Here is a 20,230-nt window from a genome sequence, read left to right as displayed (position 1 = left end):
TGAAGGATTTTAGTGCTTTTCTAGATATGAGGAGATACAAGAATTGAGCTCATAAAATCAGCACCTGAGAATATCTAACTATTTGAAAACCAGTTTTCTGAGAGCACAGAGTGCCTCCTTTCTGCTCTCCACCCTGGACTACTTCAGAGGGTATTGGAAATCAGCAGCTGCGGCAGCAGATAATTTAATGTAGAGGTAGATGGCAGCACACATGTGTACCAAGTGCCAGTTTGTGGTTAAGTTCAGTTCAGTCACTCAGTCGTGTCTGACTCTTCACGACCCCATGGACCACAGCATACCAGCCCCTCTGTCCATCACCAACTCCTGGAATTTACTCAAACTCATGTCCATTGAGTCAGTGATACCATCCAACCATCTCATCCTCTGTTGTCCCCTTCTCCTCCTTCCTTCAATCTCTCCCAGCATCAGGGTCTTCTCAAATGAGTCAGCTCTTCGCATCGGGTGGCCAAAGTATTGGAATTTCAGCTTCAGCATCAGTCCTTCTAATGAACACTCAGGACTGATCTCCTTTAGAATGGACTGGTTGGATCTTCTTGCAGTCCAAGAGACTCTCAAGAGTCTTCTCCAATACCACAGTTCAAAAGCATCAATTCTTCAGCACTCAGCTTTCTTTATAGTCCAACTCTCACATCCATACATGACTCCTGGAAAAACCATAGCCTTGATGAGACGAATCTTTGTTGGCAAAATAATGTCTCTGCTTTTTAATATGCTGTCTAGGTTGGTCATAACTTTCCTTCCAAGGAGTAAGTGTCTTTTAATTTCATGGATGTGGTCACACCTGAATAACTGTGCACTTAACTGTTTGTTGTATTTTGTCTGTTTCATCACCTAACAATTGAAATATAAGTATTATGTATCAATTTTTCCTGTATCTTTTGCCATGCCCTTCTCTAGCAGGTATATTATTTCCAACTTTCTGTCATCCTGCTAAATCCTTCTGTCATTTTTCCATCTAAATTTTCTTGTCTCTTTAATTTATTGAATTCCTCATCCCTTTCCTGTCTAGAATGCCAGAGCAAAGTAAAATTAAATATCCTTTATCTTTTAACCGAGTATTTTATTTTCTTCTTTTTTTTTTTGCACTTTCTTTGCAGATCTCTCTCTAGGGCCTCTCTCTTCTCACACGAATGGCTTTCTAAAATGCTTTGAGAAACTAAGGTCATTCTTTCTTGAAATATCTGCCACCACTTCTTAATACACCACTTTATGGCTCATTTAAAAGACTGAAAGCCAATAATTCAGAACCCCTAAAGTCTAGACTGACAACTTCAAATAATGTATGAAAATAACAGCTGTAATAATTTTAAGTAAAATTAATTTTTTTAGTATATATCTCATTTAGCAATGTTCACCAACAACATTGTAATGTCGATTTTTCTTTTCTTCATTGAAGGTGACTAAGGGTCAGGGAAGGTCAGTGTTTTGCTCTTACTTTTGTGTAGTAAAATGGGGCTAATATAAGACCAATGATATAGTCACAGATGCTAAACTCACAACTTATTCAGCCTATCTACATCTCTATTAAATATCAGTAAATGACAAGGAAAACACATTACACAGAAACAGTATGAATTCAATGACCATTAATCATGCATGAATATATTTGTTTAGAAACTTTATATGTTTGAGTTAGTGGAGGTTTTAGTCTCAATGTACATAAAGTGTTGCAAATACTAACCAGAAGGAGATCTATTGTCCTCCTGTGTTAGGGATATATATGAATATATGTGTGTATATATGCCTGAGTGTGTGTGGGGGGGGGATTTAGAAGTAGCAATAGAAAATGCTAAAATTCATAGACTTCTGGAAGGTTTTGAGTATAGTAAATTATATGTCAAGAAGGATTTACTCTGCAAAGTGCTTACTTTCATGTAACCACAACCCTGAGTTAAGCCTCTATTGCATTTGAGAGCGTTAATCTCACAGAGCAGAGCATTCACATAATTACTGCCTAATGTTAGTGATGATAAAATGAGAAAATGCATTTGTAGTTGGAGTAAGCTTAATTAGGAGAAGAGCTGCTTGTGACATAATTAACTTTATTTTAGGGGGAAGTCAGGGAGAAGTTTTCAAAGGGTTTTTTGTTATGGAGATAAAAGGATAAGGTAATGAAGAGATGGACACGAATTATCAGTTAGAAGTCCTGTAAGTTTTCATCTTCAGGGATGCTACATGTGATATGTAGTCAGTGTAAAAAGAGAAAATATCTATGATTCACGTTCTCTCACATCTTTCACTTGATGTTTTCAGTGCTTGGAGAAAAGTCCAGGGGTTTTGAAATGAGAGTGCATTCAAATAGTGGCTCTTACAAATTATTGGTTTGAGTTAGAATCAACAGTAGTAGCTTGCTGCCTTGATTATTTCCTAGCTGCCTGCTGTAGGAAAGAAGAGTGCATCTACCCAAAGCAGATAGGGTAGTAGAACAAGGAGGCAATGTGAGGAGCATATAGAAATTTAACCAGATGTATGAAGGCTTTAAAAAGTATTTCAAACTTTTTTCTGATTGTCTGTATTGGTTTTCTTCTACTAAAATTAAAAGGAGGAAAATACAAATAGTGGAAATGCTCCTATGCTTCTTGAATGAGAGGAGTGAACAAGAAATTGAGGTAATTCCTCCTAAGGAACACTAATTTCTTCTTGAACTAGGAGTCAGAGTCATTTTTCTGAAAGGACAGAATTGGAATAGTCTATAAAGAATGTAAGAAGCACTACTTCCTTTGTATTTTCTATCAATTTTATCTAATGATTTCTAAATAGAAAACATCACAGTATGCCAAGGGAGAATATATCATGGAGAGATTTATTCATGTCCTTCAAAAAGTGGGAGGCTTTAAAATAACTCTTGTAGTGAGAGAGGAAGGAGAAAAAGAAATTTAGAAATTTAAAAAACAGAAACAGAGTGTAGAGGAAAGAGAAAAAAAATCCTGGTAAGAAACAAATCAGAAATGTACTCAGGCAATGTTGATTCGTGCATTAGAAGCCATGAATCTGAAGAACTAATCCATGTCATAGTCAGAGTTTTTCACTGTTGATGTGAATCTTATGCCAGGTGTCATGAGTATTTATGTCTTTAGAGCATCTGTCTCCAGACTCTACTTCCTAAGACTTTTATCCAAGGACTTTTTAATGTTTAAAACCAAAGAACATAATGTGGAATATAGATAGGAATATATAAAAATAGGATGGATTTTATATATCTTTCACAGAGGGTCATCTTGTAAGAATTCATCCTTAGAGCTTTTCACTAGTCTGCAGCATATTCAGAGAGCCCAGTAGATATAAATTAATATAAAGGTTTAAATGATTTCTTTATTTAAGAAAGTTTTGGTCAAATTTAGATATACAGACAATGCTAGTCTATTCTTAAGAGCCAAATGGTTTATAAATAAATCAAATAAAGATGAAAAGAGATAAAGGGAATATAAAGCTTATCTTTATTTTTTCTTAAGGAAATGGGCAATTTATACTACTAGGGAAAAGAAAATGCAGTATGTCTGTGGAAAATAGGCTTATGTCAGAAAAATAAAGATACCTCAGTTGTAGAGCAGATATTAATAAATCCTTACAACAGAAAAAAATGCAAGAGTAAGCAGTATGAGCACATTTTTTTCCCGTTTGAACTATTATGTTGCTTTTCATGAACAAGTAATTAAGGTAAAATGTTTTTCAGGGTTTTATACATTGTACTCTGATTGCAGTTGTAAGTATATTGTTAGAGGACATGCTTGAATCACTAATAGACATGTAGCATTCTCTGCAAGATTTAAAAAATATTTTATAGTTGAGAATCTGTAGGTAAAGACTCATTATTTATTAGGTAAATGAAAATAATAAGAAAAAGTATATAACATTCCCCCAAAACTTGCCACAAAAAAAGATTTTTCTTGAAGTTTGAAAGTAAGCAGAAATCTCATATTAACCCTTTTGGTCATTTAATTTGACTCACTAACTTCATCACCCATTCACCCAGAGTGGTCTTTCCAAAAATATGGTAAGCAAAATATCCAGCGACAGGATGGATATTCCTATGTCATGAATGTGGTAAGTGGATTTCTAGGGTGGCCTCAATGATTCTCACTTCCTGGCATTCGTGGCCTTGAGTTAGGATCCTTGATAATGGACAGGGGAGAAAAAGGTGTATGTGTGGAGGCTGTTGGTCAGGCAGATGGGAATGGGGGTCTGTGAAGGTCTCCTCTGATTAATTTTCTCAGTGAGATAGAAAGTACTGTGATTGGCTGAGAGTGAAGATTTGCTGGGTGATTGAGAAGAGAGAAGGTGTGGAATAGTCATTTAGGAGTGAGAGACTACATAGACCAGGCAGGAAGGATATGACTGAATGGCAGTGTTCAGAGTCCTTAGAGGTGGAAAGGAGATATCTGAGACTGGGGACTGGGAGAGAAGCACAGGCTAGATGTGTGAAGTTGGGGATTAAGGACCCATTTTATGAGAAGCGAAGTCAGGGAAGATGATCGAGTAAGAAAAGTGCCAGGAATCTGCCTCTTCCCTAAAAATTCAATTGTACTGCTAGAAACTGAAGTGCTTGTTTTGGAACTCTGGAGTCTATTTGATCCCTGAACCCTCCAGAGGAAAGCTTGACTGATACATTGCTATTAATACCTGTCAATTTCAGCTTTCAGTGCATTGTAACAACTCTCATACTCTGCCCCATGGCAGGCAACTGTGGAAATGGCAACCTACGTTTCTGTATTGTGTTGCTGGAGCCAGGGTGGACAGTGAGGATCTTGTACTTCAATTATTGGGGCTATGTGTTCTGATTGCATATTGATTTTTCTGATCAGTTTGGTGCACAAAGGAAAATCACCATTGTTTTAATCCCTACTGGCTAAAGCAGCTTCTAGGAGATTTAGAAAGACAGAACTTGGTTATTTTTTGGACATTCAAAAATGGCCATGCACACAGGGTTTTATAAAGTGACTGGGCATGCCAGAGAAAGACTGTGGCTTAGAAAAGACCTGAGACCTGTGTTCATGAATAGGAACGTTTAACCTTGCTAAGATGTCAGTACTACTCAAAGTGATCTACAGACTCAACACAATCTGTGTCAAAATTTTAACAGCCATTGTCTCAGAAATGAAAAAGCAGTCCCCAAATTCCTAAGGAATCACAATGGGCCTTGTATAGCCAAAACAGGCTTGAAAAATAATAAAGTTGGCAGACTCACATTTTTTGACTTCAAAACTTACAACAAAGCTATAGGAATTAAAATAGTATGATGCTTGCATGTGGACAGACATTTAGACCAGTGAAATAGAAAGCCTAGAAATAAACCCTTAGGTATATACTCAATTAATTTTCAATCGGAATGCCAGGATCATTCAGTGTGGCAAAGATAGTCTTTTCAACATATATTGCTGGGAAAACTGGATATCCACATGCTTAGGAATGCAGTTACATATACATCTATATATCCTACAACTCAACAACAAAAAAGTTGTTTTAAAAGAATGGGCAAAGTTCTTAAAATGACATTTATCCATTGCAGATATGTAGGTGGCCAAAAAGCACATGAAAAAGTCTCAGAATGGAGAGACTTTGACAGATACTTGTATACCCATGTTCATAGCTGAAAAGGTGAAAACAAATTAAGTGTCCATAACAATGAATAGATAAGCAAAGTGTGTTACATGCATACAACTGAATATTGTTCAGCCATAAAAGGGAATGAAACCTTGATATATCGACTTTGAGACACCATCATTCTTTGTGAAAGGAGCCAAACACAGAAGGACAGATATTGTATAGTTCCACGTACATGAGGTACCTTGAATAGGCAAATGCATAAGAGAGTACTATAGAGATTACCAGGTGTTGAGGAGGTGGCAGAAGGGGCTGTTATGTAATGGGAACAGGATTGTTGAGGATGATGAAAACATTTTGAGTATAGATAGTGGTGATGGTTACACAACACTGTGAATATATTTAATGATACCAAATTATGCTCTTTTAAATTGCTGAAGTTATTAATATTGTGCTATGTATATTTTACCACAATGAAAAAAATTTTAAAAGGCACCTATCTGAAGTTTGCATTCATCAATTTAGAGTCCAGTCAGTACGACTGATTAGTTTTCTTTAGCATTGCAGGAATCATTGACATGCCAATGAATAATTGAGATAATTTACATCTAATAGAAATATATTCTACTATTCATATAAAAAGAAGCTTTAGGAATTCAGATAACTAAGAAATTAAAGAGTATGTTAGACTGGTTGAAAAAGGCTTTGTGAAGAATACAGGATTTGACTAGAGCCCTGGGAATTTTAGTATTTGGATATATGAGCAAAGAGGACATTAAATCTTGGTATGGAAAACAAATACATTAGTCTTGGATTCTGTAATTAGCATGCTATTAATATATTATAGGGTAATGATACAGGGTAAGTTTGAGCAGATAGTTAATGTAAAGACATGGTGTGGACATTTGGGACATGTATGGGATAAAAACATGGAAGGTGATGTAAAACTAGATTTTAAATGGTCATAAAACCCAGGATGAAAAGTGTATATTTTTTCTATGAAACTGGGAACAAATGTTGTATAACAGAAAGGAGATATGATATGATCAATATTTTAGGAATATTAACTGAGCAGCACTATGGAACAGAGGGCACTATGACTGAAATTAGTGAGAAGAGAGGGATGAATTCAGAGACAGGTGTAACTAGGCTGTGGCAGTCATCTTGCCAACACAAGAGGACAGCTGACAGAACCACACGCATACTTACTGGGCAGTTGACCCATCCCTGGAAGCCACCTAACTCTACACTTAAGAGAAATAATTACTTATTTGTTTAAGCCAGTGGGTGGGTTTTTTGTTTTCTGTTACTTTTTGACAAAATTATACCTGACAAAAATGCTTAGTTTGGTGGCTGGTATATGCAAGTATTCAAAGTATATTGGTGAATACAATAATGTGTGCGTCTCAAGATCAGGCACTCCAGTATGGTTAGCGGATAACAGGCCTTTAAACACAACAACAGTAAAAGTTCCAGTAGACAGAGTAACTGGAAGATGAATAGGGTGTTTAAAGAGCTTAGGAATTCCCCATTATTGTGCTAATTTGTGAGATATGTTAGAGGTGCACAGAGAGTTGAGCCTGCTGTGCCCTTCGCCATAGTCAATAAACAAAAAGTTTAAAAAGATGACAACAATTATGTCAGTTTAGTTAGTTTAAGGCCTTTAAAACCCTTAAAAAAATCCCACTGTTAGTAATTGATAGCCTTATGATTTAGCTGACTAGATTTTGGATATGATCTTATCTCAGAATGTCATCCACTATCTATTAAAATTCCTGGCACAGCCATCATCCAAGACTTTGGTTTTTTTGTATGTTTGATATGGCGAAATACAACTGCTTCTCAGTATTTTTCTTTGTGGATTAAGTTTTATCCCTTCTCTTTCTGCCAATAAGAGAACTTAGTGGAGAAGTTCAACTGTTAAGTTAGATAATCACTTCAAGTATATTATGGATGGAATCACATTGGGTAAAGCCTGGAACAAACAATATTTTAGTATGTTTAACTTCAAAATCTATGGACTTAAGTATAAATATTGTTTCAGCCAAGTTATTATATATTGCTTTGTTTTTAAGCTTTTTACAATGAGGTCCTTTAGTTTAGTAAGCTAAAGATACAAATTTATACGGTTTTGTGTGTGTACAATGTTACGGAATATATTAAAGTTTTAACTATGAATTAAAGGTAGTCTATAATTCTCATGAGTATGTCTGTTTCATAACTTTTATTCAGGCACACTTTATCCATCAGTATTAAATGATCATCTGTATAAAGAAAATGAAACCTGATATAAAGGTTATAATATTACATAGAAATGGCAATTAGAACATCCAAGAGCTTTTAGAAAAAAAAAGATGAGGTACTTAAGCCCAAAAGATAAATTAGTTCAAATGACTCCCATCTTCTCATACTACATTTTATATAGAAGAATAGAAATCCAGATGTTAAGATTAACTCTTCATTTTTCAAATAAGTATTGAATTGCAGTGTAATTTTGAGAACCTTCACTTTGTTACTCTTAACTGCTGTTTAATGTACTCCAAGGGAGTATTTTCTAAAGATGAAATCATATACACATATAATGTGAGTTTTCCTTGAATTTTCTTAAATAATTTTAATCGAGGTTCATTGACCAAAGTAGTCCTATGTAAATCAGTATAAGGCTCTTTTACTCATTCAAGGTTTTCCTGAATTCTGAATAAAACACATTGTATTTTCCCATAGATATTTAGATAACAGCTTTTTTGACACTTTATTTATGACTATTAATTTACTAAAGATCTTTCATGGTAAAAATTTTTAATGAGATTTGTAAAGCTATGATATTTTATAATTGTAGCACACTTTAATAACCTTGTGAATAAATGAGGTGATTTCATGAAATTCAATAGAGTAAGGGGAAAAATGGAGAAGAAAAAATACCTTTACTTTACAAAAATCTTTTGTACAGAGATTAACATATAATTTTATTGATTGATTTAAAAAGGAATAAAATTATGCCATAATTGCATTTTATTGATGTGAATTTGATTTATTGGACCAATTAAGAACACTTTTCTGTACAATTTTATAATTTTTGTGCAGTGAGTTCTCAGAGTAAGGTATGGATGACTTAAATTTGAAAGCAATTCTGGCTTAGGCCCTAGTTTTGAAGTGTCAATACAAGTTCATATATTATAACATATTGCAGGTGCACTTCTTAAATGTCTTCTTAAACCATTGGTAGCCTGTTTTTAGATTGACTGAATAGGCAACTTTATAAAGAACTATTTCTGGAAGTACTAACTCAGCATAATGAAGAAGAATAGAAATCTCATTGGTAATTGGAGTAACAATTTTAAAAGCATTGAATTGTTCTTTTATGTGAAGAACAGGTGGTAAAGAAGAAAAAGGAATTCACTGAAGTCTTCTATTTGAACCTTATAATTTAATTTTCAGAATATAGTAGTAATCAGCTCAATCAAAACGATTATCATATAAAAAGGAACAAGTTTGATAAATTTAAATATATCTAGAGCAATATTTTTGAAATTTAATATACAAATAAGAGGATACTAGTTGTCCTCTTTTCTGTCCCTCACCTCCTACAATTAAAGAGGCATTTGATATTAAAATAAGGTCACACAATAATTACCCATGGGTTTATTGTCACCATGTATTCTTGTCATACTACTTATCGATAGAATAGCACATATTACATATTATTAGTAGTATGGGTAAATTGTCAAATTAATTCTGTAGGAATACTGTGACAGAATGAAGAAAAAGAAAGAATCTCAGAAGCCATTTTTATTTTTCTAATATATGTGGAAAGATGAGTTGTTCAAGGGTCACCTAAAACACAGTTCTCATCATATCATTCCTAAGCTCGCCAACATTTCATGCCTTACTAATGACTGTTATATAAGTGCAAAAGTTTCAACTCATGTATTATAGCCCAGATTTTCCATTCTAGTCATATCTTCTCTATTCTTCATCTCTCCCTTTATTCTGTTCTTCTACTGTATCATCTAATAAAATTATGCTATTCAGTTCCCAAGTCATGCCTTATGCTTTTCTAGGTAAGGATTTTGTTTATACTGCTTCTCTCACCTAGAAATCGCTCATACCATTTAACAAAATTCCACTTATTTTCTTGATCTATCTCTAGTATCTCCTTTTGTGAAGCCTTTTCTGATTCTCCCAACAAAATGAAATCTCTTACTCTTTAAGAGCCCTATAGAACTAATAATACTAATCTTTCCTGCAATATAGATATTTGTGCATTTGTCTTATTTCCCTTTATACTTTACTGGAATTTCCTTGAGGTAGAACTTGATTATTTTTCTTCTTTGTATCCCCTGTGCACCAAGTACTAAATGAATTTACACCTTGTTGAGCAAAAGATGCAAGATATGAGAATCTTCCTTAACTTCACTTTCTACAGATTAGCCCTCCACAATATAAGATGAGAAATGAAATATTAATAGGTTATTCAAACTCTGAGTAATCTGGAAACAAATAATCACCTTTGGTTTATCAGTCTTCCAGAAAAATGATTTAAAATTTAGATTTCTTTGGTTGTGTAAATAAAAGGAAGTCAATACAAATGAAACAGTGGTCAAGATGTAAATATTTTTTTCCAAAGCTTGGAACTGAGTGTATTTAATCCAATCTCATTCCTTTATTTGCCCTGATAATATTTGAAAGCAACCACTCTGTACAAATGCATGATACTAGATGTGGAGTGATAATAACCAACCTTTTGGGCGGCATCAATCTAAATGACCGTTGTTCATAGTGCAACCAAAATGTAGGTCTTAGCTCTTGCTACTCTGGAATGCATATCTTAAAAAGGAACACAACACAAAATTTTTTTTAAAATAGGCTGGCTTTCTTACTGTCTCTCATTCAATCCATATGGAAACAAAGGTATTTTAAAATGACTTGGCTTTATGAAGTCGGTGTTTCTAGATGCTTGTGATAAATTTTATCAGAGTTGTCTGGTTCCTTTAGTATTTTTCTTCTGATGCATGCATTCTCAGTCATTCAGTCATGTCTGACTCTTTGCGAACCCATGGACTGTAGCCCTCCATGCTCCTCTGTCCGTGGAATTTTCCAAGCAAGAATACTAGAGTGGGTTGCCATTTCCTCCTCTTGGGATTGAACCTGCATCTCTTGTGTCTCCAGCATTGGCGGTGGATTCTTTACCACTGCGCCATCTGGAAAGCTTTTACCTAAATTCTTCTTTCTTTTGTGAAAGAAATTCTTGTGACCTTTAACCTAAATTCTTTCTTTGCTGTGCTTCTTAGAAGAGTTTAAGATCTTGGAGTCATCCTTGTTTTGAGACTTATATTGGTGAGCTAGTTCTAACCCACCTAATCTACCTTGTTCAGAATTTCAAGCCCCTTATGTATAGCAGGGGAAAGAACTCCTCCCCCAAAAGCCAGTCTGTAGAGGTACAGCATTCTCACATGGAACATATCTAATATGTTTCTAATTCAGTAATGAATTCAATGAATTCAATCAGTAATTGAGTTTCTAATTTAAATAATTCACTCTTCTATTTTGATGATTGACAAAATGAATCTAATTCTGTAGTTCAACTAGATCACCCATTCAGGTTGCTTCATCAAAATAAAAGGAACTATGTTGACACAAGTTTTATTCCATTCTCTGATTTTGAAAGATGGCAAATTCATATATTCTTCCCCATAATCTACAGGGTCCATCAAAGCTTCTGCTGAGTCTTGATAACAGGTGCTTTCTTTCCAGAAATCAGCTAAGGGCACAAGTCCTACAAATGAGATGAAGATTTTGCCATGGAAAGTTATGCACTATTTTCTCTCTTTTGACTTCTCCCCAGAGTCTTTTTGTCTCTTGTTCACTGTCACACACACACACACATACACTCATACAGATTTCTTGATTAAAAAGTTCTCCAGAAGATATTTCTAGGGAAGAATTGTTTTTTCTTTGCTTGTTTGTGTTTTGAATGATATTTTCTGAAGTCTAACACTTCTGAGCATTTTCAGAGTATCTGCTTAAAAGTTTGTTCAATTTGGTCAAATAATTTGCATGACTTCAGCTAAGCTTTTAGTTCAGCTTTTTTTCTCAGTTCTGGGCAGCTACTTTAACAGGTGTGCTCAGATTTTAAAGTGACCATTTTCTGGGTGAATTAAGCCTTTCGCTCAGTTTAGATGTAGGAATTTTCTCTGTATCATGAATAAATTATTCTGGCCAAATAGGAAAGGAAGTAAATACATCAAATAGAAAAATACTTCTACATATAAATTTGTTTAACCTAAAATGAAACAATTTCTATCTATTTAAGTGACTTTTTTTGCATCCTATGAAATTTTTAAAATACTAATAAAAGTAAAAATGTCATCAATGGAATGGAAAGTTTTTAAACCAACATTTATAAATAAACTTCATGACTTGAAATTATTTCATTTCTCTGAATACCCATATTTGCCTTTACTGTGCCATATAATAATTTTGTTGTACAAATTTCAGACAGACTATAGCCACTATGCTTCTAAGATATGTTTTTTAATTAGAGGATAGAGAGGTTGAAGAGAATATAAATGAATAAATTTCTTGCAGCTGGCCAATTATTAGAGAATACCATTCACTGTTGATGTAAATCTTTGGTTCATATTTTATGTTTATCTCAAGATACTACACGCTGAAACTGACAAAGCTATTGTCTGTTAGATAATAGCATGCATTGCTAAAGACGACTGATTATGCAATCTGAAGAGGACAGTTCCATAACATCCAAAACTAAATATGATGTAAATGGCTTTTTAAAATGTGAACTATTTAACGATAATTTACTTTCAGGTTTTTAATATCAGTGGATAAATGTTTTTATTGTAATTTTGTCTCTATCATCTGTGCTTTCTAACCAGAACCATAGCTAAGTTTTAAATGGCAGTTTCAGAATTAGTATATTGAAAAGTGACACTAGAAATTGGGTAACTAAGTTGGTTATCCTGGAAATTAAGATTTGCCAAAGTATGTTCCATAAATATCGATGCTATAAGATCATGGGACAAAAGGGGAGTGTGTAATGAAACTTGATGGGAGATGCACACATTGTGCTGATCCTTTGCTATGTATGAGTTAGAATTTCACAGACTCGACTATGATCTCCAATAAAGAAATCTGTTTTAATCTTGTTTAATCCAACTTTCCCCAAATTTATTTGACCACAGAACACTATATGTGACATGAACTCTTCATATATGCCAAATGATCTCTGGTATCTGTTCACATACTTAAAAGAAGATTCTCTCTCTATTTCAGTACTCTTTGTGTACATCAATACAAGAGGTACTATTCTCCTCTTCTCTCTTTGTACAACAGATCTGATGTACAACTCTATCTCGTTTGACAGAGGCAGGAGTTTGTTGAAGAGTGAGGTTTGCTTTAGGACGAATGAGGAGACCAGCCAGCTTCTTCCTACTGTCCTGTCTCATCCCACTTCCATGTGCTCTTTTCTCTGAAATGCCAGCATAAGGACCATAGAGGGTGATGGCCAGAAGAACATTGCATGTTAAATTACTTAGTCATCTAAGGGCAAAGATAAATCAACAGGAACAAAGATAAGAGCAGTTCTGGTTGTATTGCGTTCTAAGATGTTCTCATTTTTCTGTACAATACTGTTTAAAAAGTACTTTAATAAAGAGCTGCAGAAGCAATATCTTAAAAGTATTAGTGGCTTGGTAGTGTCTGACTCTTTGAAACCACATAGACTGTTGCCTGCCAGGCTTCTCTGTCCATGGAATTTTTCAGGCAAGAATACTGAAGTGGGTTGTGATTGCCTTATCCAGTAGATCTTCCAGACTCAGGGATCAAACATGGGTCTCCTGCATTGCAGGCAGATTGTTTACAATCTAAGCCACCAGGGAAGCCTATGTATAATAAACCTAAAGCTTAAACTAAATATTATTCTTAAAGGCAGGAAGACAGAAATAACCACTATTACCATACCTTCTTAATAAAGTAGGTAGTCATACATTATTACCTAGGGATAGAAGAGCTACGAATGCAGAGGAAATGGCAGAACTGGAGGAAAAGTGAGAACCCAGCCTTCAGTTTCAGATTAGAGCATTGTTGCAAAAAATGTTTTTAAATCAAGAAGCTACTAGAACTAATAAAATTAAGCACACTTGCTAGATATAAGAATGATGTAACAATGAGTAACATTTCTCTGTATCAACAGTGATTATATATTAAAAGGAACAAAATTTCTGGGAATTAACTAAGAAGGCCAAAGGTTTCCATAAATAGAATTTTAAAATTCTAATAATGGACAGACATATTGGTCTGAATAAATGAAGAGCCAATTCTAGTCCCTTGAATGGGATGTCCTTCTATAATGAAGATATTAATTTTCCCTCCTTTAATTTATAAATGTAACCCCACGGTAATTTATAAATGTAAAGTCTAGTTTGACTTTTGGAAGAAATTGATAAACACACTAAAATTTATGTAAAAATAAAGGCACATGTATAATTTTAAAAAAGAGTAAAGGAATAGGAGAAATCCCTATATTATTTAGTGAGATGTATTATAGAACTATATTAATAAAAACATTGTGGTTTTGGCAATAAGTAAGATAAATGAATAAGGAAACAAAGAAAAAGCTCAGAGATAGATCTATGTACATGTGAAGACAATTTATTATAAACTTGCCATCACAAATCAATGGATAAAGGAAAATTTTAGTAACACACACTGGGAAAATGGGCAGACAAAAGACTACATTCAGTGATGGAATCCAGGTGAATTAAAGACGTAAATAAAATGGTAAAACTACAAAGTTAGTAGAAGAAAATACTAGGAACACCACTGCAACCTAAAAAGTGGAGAAAGATTTCTTAATAAAAACTTAAAAAGTAAGAGCCATAAGGCAAAAAAATGGTATGAGCTTGAATATATCAAAAAACTAAATAATTCAACATTGGGTAGCCAAGGCAAAGTTAAGCAGATGACAGAGGGAAGAATATCTGCAGTGTTTAAAACCGATGGGGACTCAAATATGAACTAACCAAGGAATTTATGAGCTCAAGAACAAGATGAGAAACCCAAAGAGAAAATCTGCAGAGCATATGAAATTAATTTATAGTCTCTATTGATTATTGATTATTGCTTATTTTAGTCTTCTCCATAGAAGTTCAACTTAGTGCAGTAAGACTTATGTTCCTTCTTAAAGCTCATTTATTTCTATGTTACTGCTATTAGAGTATAAAACTGAATGTTAATGTTTTTAAACCTCAGGGAATAACAATTATTGTTAAGAGTAAAAATAAATTCTCCTAAGAAGTCTGGCAATTATGTGACAAATACATAGGACCCTAACTTCAAAGATAAGGTTCCCTAAAAGACTCATTGGAGTTAAAATTATCTAGTCATTTCTAAGGAGAGGATAAATGAATTTTATAAAACAAACTGGCATGAGAAACAATGTAGTATTGGGTTTCATCTAAGCGTAGAACTCACCATTTCCCCCCAAGGCTTAAACAAATATTACATGAGTGAGGACTCTTATAAAATGTTGTGTCTTGAAATAGATTTCATTAATGGCTTCTAGTGATAATTTATTTTTCCTTTAATGCACAAGTCTCTTCTCATACTAATAATGGATAGCTAATTTGCATATAAATAGATTTCAGTATTTGCTGAAGCAGAAACAAAACATGTTTCTTCCTCTCTCCCCTCCACCTCCGGACATTGTTAAACAAAACAAAATAAAAAAGGAGAAGGCTATATTGCAATAATTAACAATTAGTATTTCTAAATAATTTTCTTGATCGAAAATCTTTGCAAGCAACTTTCTTTCATGTTTTTATTGGTTTACCTCATGTCACAGGTTTTGACTCTATTAAAATAATTTTTTAAAAAAGAATCTGCATAGTTTTCTTAGTGATTTTTTTGATATAATTATGCTTCAAACAAGAACAAGTCAACTTCATATTGGTTATTGAAATGTTTATTATGACCCTCTGGGTAATTTCTCTTACAAAGTTTTTACTGTTTTTACTGATTAGTTAGCGTGTTCTGCTTTAGAGAAGGTAAATGTTGTTTTTGTGACTATATTGCTTAATTAGATAAATCCTTTATTTTTGAGATATAGCAAGTCATATGCTTGTAATATTTTGTTCCTTTCAGTTAAAAATGTGCAAATGTTACTCTTTCAGTTATCATATGGTTAAATGTATCAAGTATTAAAAAATGTTATCAGAACACATGTCCCCCCAAATATGTCTTATAATAAGGTCTTTTGAGCCCACTTCATTTCAACTAATAATGGTCATTAGTGGAAGAATGATTAACTCAATATATATATATATATGTATTAAAGATATCCTTTGATATTTGCTTTCAGCATTTGGAATAAGATATGTTCCTCTGTCATCTTTCATTAAGTGGATAGGAGGCATTATTTTGTGGAACACTTAGCATTTATTTTAAGTAATTCTTTCAGAAAATTTAGATAGCAGCTGTCGGTCCAGTGTCTATTAATAAGTGTGTCTTTCTGACCTGCAGAATCATTCAGTGGAAAGTGAATAAGGACTTCAGCTTGCAGAAAAGACAGGAAACATGACTATTACATTTGAGCAATTATATTTTACTTGATTTTTGTTATTTACATAAATACTCTTTTCATATCTTGGTATATACTTTTGCCAAGATGAATGAGGTGATTCCTGGGGGTTCAAAGCCCTTTCCAAAATGGAACCAAAAATATCCAGAAAGAGTAGCAAAGACACTGTATTGAAATTTATGTATTTTAAAAATATTATATAGAACTTTTCTACCAGTTTAAAAGAAAAGAGAGAAAATATTGTCCCCTAGAGAATATGACATGTTGCATTCTGCCACAGAGAGGCAGCCTTCACCAAAAGATGGGACTTAGGGGTATTTGATTTTTGGAAACTAACATTTAACTCTTGATTAAAAAAAATGTTTATAACAGGTTGAGAAAGTAGCAAGTAGGGCAGCCTTGACACCTGGGAGTGTGTGTGATAGCATGGAGATTGGAAGACAATTTGGCTTTCAAAATTGTGACATTTTTGTTTTCCTTAAATGTGTCAGTTCAGTTCAGTCGCTCAGTTGTGTCTGACTCTTTGCGACGCCATGAATCGCAGCACGCCAGGACTCCCTGTCCATCACCAACTCCCAGAGTCTACCCAACCCATTTCCATCGAGTCAGTGATGCCATCCAGACATCTCATCCTCTGTCGTCCCCTTCTCCTCCTGCCCCCGATCCTTCCCAGCATTAGGGTCTTTTCCATGAGTTAACTCTTCGCATGAGGTGGCTAAAGTATTGGAGTTTCAGCTTCAACATCAGTCCTTCCAATGATCACCCAGACTGATCTCCTTTAGGATGGACTGGTTGGATCTCCTTGCAGTCCAAGGGACTCTCGAGAGTCTTCTCCAACACCACAGTTCAAAAGGATCAATTCTTCTGCACTCAGCTTTCTTTATACTCCAACTCTCACATCCATATATGACCACTGGAAAAAACCGTAGCCTTGACTAGACAGACCTTTATTGGCAGAGTAATGTCTCTGCTTTTTAATATGCTGTCTAGGTTGGTCATAACTTTCCTTCCAAGGAGAAAGTGTCTTTTAATTTCATGGCTGCAACCACCATCTCTAGTGATTTTGGACCCCCCAAAAATAAAGTCTGACACTGTTTCCACTGTTTCACCATCTATTTGCCATGAAGTAATGGGACCAGATGCCATGATCTTAGTTTTCTGAATGTTGAGCTTTAAGCCAACTTCTTCATTCTCCTCTTTCATTTTCATCAAGAGGCTCTTTAGTTCTTCTTCGCTTTCTGCCATAAGGGTAGTGTCATCTGCATATCTGAAGTTATTGATATTTCTCCTGGCAATCTTGATTCCAGCTTGTGCTTCTTCCAGCCCAGTGTTTCTCATGATGTACACTGCATATAAGTTAAATAAGCAGGGTGACAATATACAGCCTTGACGTACTCCTTTTCCTATTTGGAACCAGTCTGTTGTTCCATGTCCAATTCTAACTGTTGCTTCCTGACCTGCATACAGGTTCCTCAAGAGACAGGTCAGATGGTCTGGTATTCCCATCTCTTTCAGAATTTTCCACAGTTTATTGTGATCCACACAGTCAAAGGCTTTGGCATAGTCAATAAAGCAGAAAAAGATGTTTTTCTGGAACTCTCTTTCTTGCTTTTTCGATGATCCAGAGGATGTTGGCAATTTGATCTCTGGTTCCTCTGCTTTTTCTAATACCAGCTTGAACATCTGGAAGTTCACGGTTCAGGTATTGCTGATGCCTGGCTTGGAGAATTTTGAACATTACTTTACTAGCCTGTGAGATGAGAGCAATTGTGTGGCAATTTGAGCCTTCATTGGCATTGCCTTTCTTTGGGTTTGGAATGAAAACTGACCTTTTCTACTTCTGTGGCCACTGCTGAGTTTTCCAGATTTTCTGGCATATTTAGTGCAGCACTTTCACAGCATCATCTTTGAGGATTTGAAATAGCTCAACCGGAATTCCATCACTTCCACTCCACTAGCTTTGTTCGTAGTGATGCTTCCTAAGGCCCACTTGACTTCACATTCCAGGATGTCTGGCTCTAGGTGAGTGATCATACCATCGTGATTATCAGGGTCATGAAGATCTTTTTTGTACAGTTCTTCTGTGTATTCTTGCCACCTCTTCTTAATATCTTCTGCTTCTGTTAGGTCCATACTATTTCTGTCCTTTATCGAGCCCATCTTTGCATGAAATGTTCCCTTGGTATCTCTAACTTTCTTGAAGAGATCTCTAGTCTTTCCCATTCTGTTGTTTTCCTCTATTTCTTTGCATTGATTGCTGAGGAAGGCTTTCTTATCTCTCCTTGCTATTCTTTGGAACTCTGCATTCAGATGAGAATATCTTTCTTTTTCTACTTCGCTTTTCCCTTCTCTTCTTTTCACTACTATTTGTAAGGCCTCCTCAGACAGCCATTTTGCTTTTTTGCATTTCTTTTCCATGGGGATGATCTTGATCCCTGTCTCCTGTACAATGTCACAAACCTCTGTCCATAGTTCATCAGGCACTCTATCAAATCTAGTCCCTTAAATCTATTTGTCACTTCCACTGTATAATCATAAGGGGTTTGATTTAGGTCATACCTGAATGGTCTACTGATTTTCCCTACTTTCTTCAATTTAAGTCTGAATTTAGCAATGTTAGATCCATGAATCAAGGCTAATTTGAAGTGGTCAAACAGGAGATGGCAAGAGTGAACATCGACATTCTAGGAATCAGCAAACTAAGGTGTACTGGAATGGGTGAATTTAACTCAGATGACCATTACATCTACTACTGTGGGCAGGAATCACTTTGAATAAATGGAGTAACCATCATGATCAACAAAAGGGTCCAAAATGCAGTACTTGGATGCAATCTCAAAAATGACAGAATAATATCTGTTCGTTTCCAAGGCAAACCATTCAATATCATGGTAATCCAAGTCTATGCCCCAATCAGTAACGCTGAAGAAGCTGAAGTTGAACAGTTCTATGAAGACCTACAAGACGTTTTAGAACTAACACCCAAAAAAGATGTCCTTTTCCTTATAGGGGACTGGAATGCAAAAGTAGGAAGTCAGGAAACACCTGGTATAACAGGCAAATTTAGCCTTGGAGTACACAATGAAGCAGGGCAAAAGCTAATAGAGTTTTGCTAAGAGAACGCACTGGTCATAGCAAACACCCTCTTCCAACAACACAAGAGAAGACTCTACACATGGACATCACCAGATGGTCAACACCAAAATCGGATTGATTATATTCTTTGCAGCCAAAGATAGAGAAGCTCTATACAGTCAGCGAAAACAAGACCAGGAGCAGACTGTGGCTCAGATCATGAACTCCTTATTGCCTTAAATGTGTACGCACTCATTATAAATATAAAAGTATAGATATGAAACCAAAATTACATCCACTTTGGTATGCTAATTAATTAATAATCCAGTAACAAAATTCCTGAATTTATCGTATAGCCCTTAATTTATTCCATCTGTTAGACCTAATTCACCTACTAGGGAAATGTAATATTCAGGTGAAAGCACAATATTTGCATTTAATTACTATGATTTTGGGGGCAAACTTGATATTTCTGGAAAGTGCTAGAGACAGCAAATGAAGATTACAAAGGCAGTGTGAAATATTGGAAAGAGCTGTTAAAAACACAGTCCAAGTCACAGAGTAGCTATTAACTTAATTTCCTATAAAATTTAAGTGATTTTATTTTTCTTTCCTCCTAGGGATGTTCTAAGGATTAAAAGTGGTTGAATGATTTGATTCTTACTCACTTTTTGACTTTGTAGAAGTTATTTAACTGATATCCACCATTTTATCCCCATTTCATAAAGAAAGAAACTAAAACTTGAGAACATTTACAGAATTTATGAAGCTAATATGGCTGGTGTACAGAAAGCTTGAATGTTTTAGGTTTAAAGATTTATTGTAGGAAATAATAGGCTAAAATAAGATAGAGATGAAATACATTTCAAAGAATTGTATCTTCCATGATAATGAAATACATATTATGTGTTATATTAATTATTTCATATTACTTGAAATAATGTAACATACCTACAACAGAATTCATGATGTGTTGAAGGATATATACTGAAAAGT

At 34.7% G+C, this 20,230-nt stretch overlaps 1 protein-coding gene across 9 annotated transcripts in view; it reads left to right on the top strand.

The window, feature by feature from the left end:
- STPG2 (sperm tail PG-rich repeat containing 2) overlaps nt 1-20,230 on the top strand; it is a 601,931-nt gene that overhangs the window by 282,395 nt on the left and 299,306 nt on the right. For 3 of the 9 annotated variants that reach the window (XR_014083529.1, XR_014083524.1, XM_081595786.1), the window contains one exon: nt 12,916-13,261. The exons of the other annotated variants lie outside the window; for them this stretch is intronic. Coding sequence is in view for 1 of the 3 variants with exons in the window: in XM_081595786.1 (XP_081451912.1) it covers nt 12,916-13,055 (140 nt within the window). In the remaining 2 variants the exon portion in view is untranslated. Of the gene's footprint in view, nt 1-12,915; nt 13,262-20,230 lie in introns of those variants that run through there. 9 annotated transcript variants of the gene reach the window in all.

The sequence above is a fragment of the Giraffa tippelskirchi genome, chromosome 1 (assembly GCF_054371585.1).
Source record: "Giraffa tippelskirchi isolate mGirTip1 chromosome 1, T2T-mGirTip1v1.2.pri, whole genome shotgun sequence".
NCBI classification, from domain to species: Eukaryota; Metazoa; Chordata; class Mammalia; order Artiodactyla; family Giraffidae; genus Giraffa; species Giraffa tippelskirchi.
This window is presented reverse-complemented; position numbering and strand designations above follow the sequence as displayed.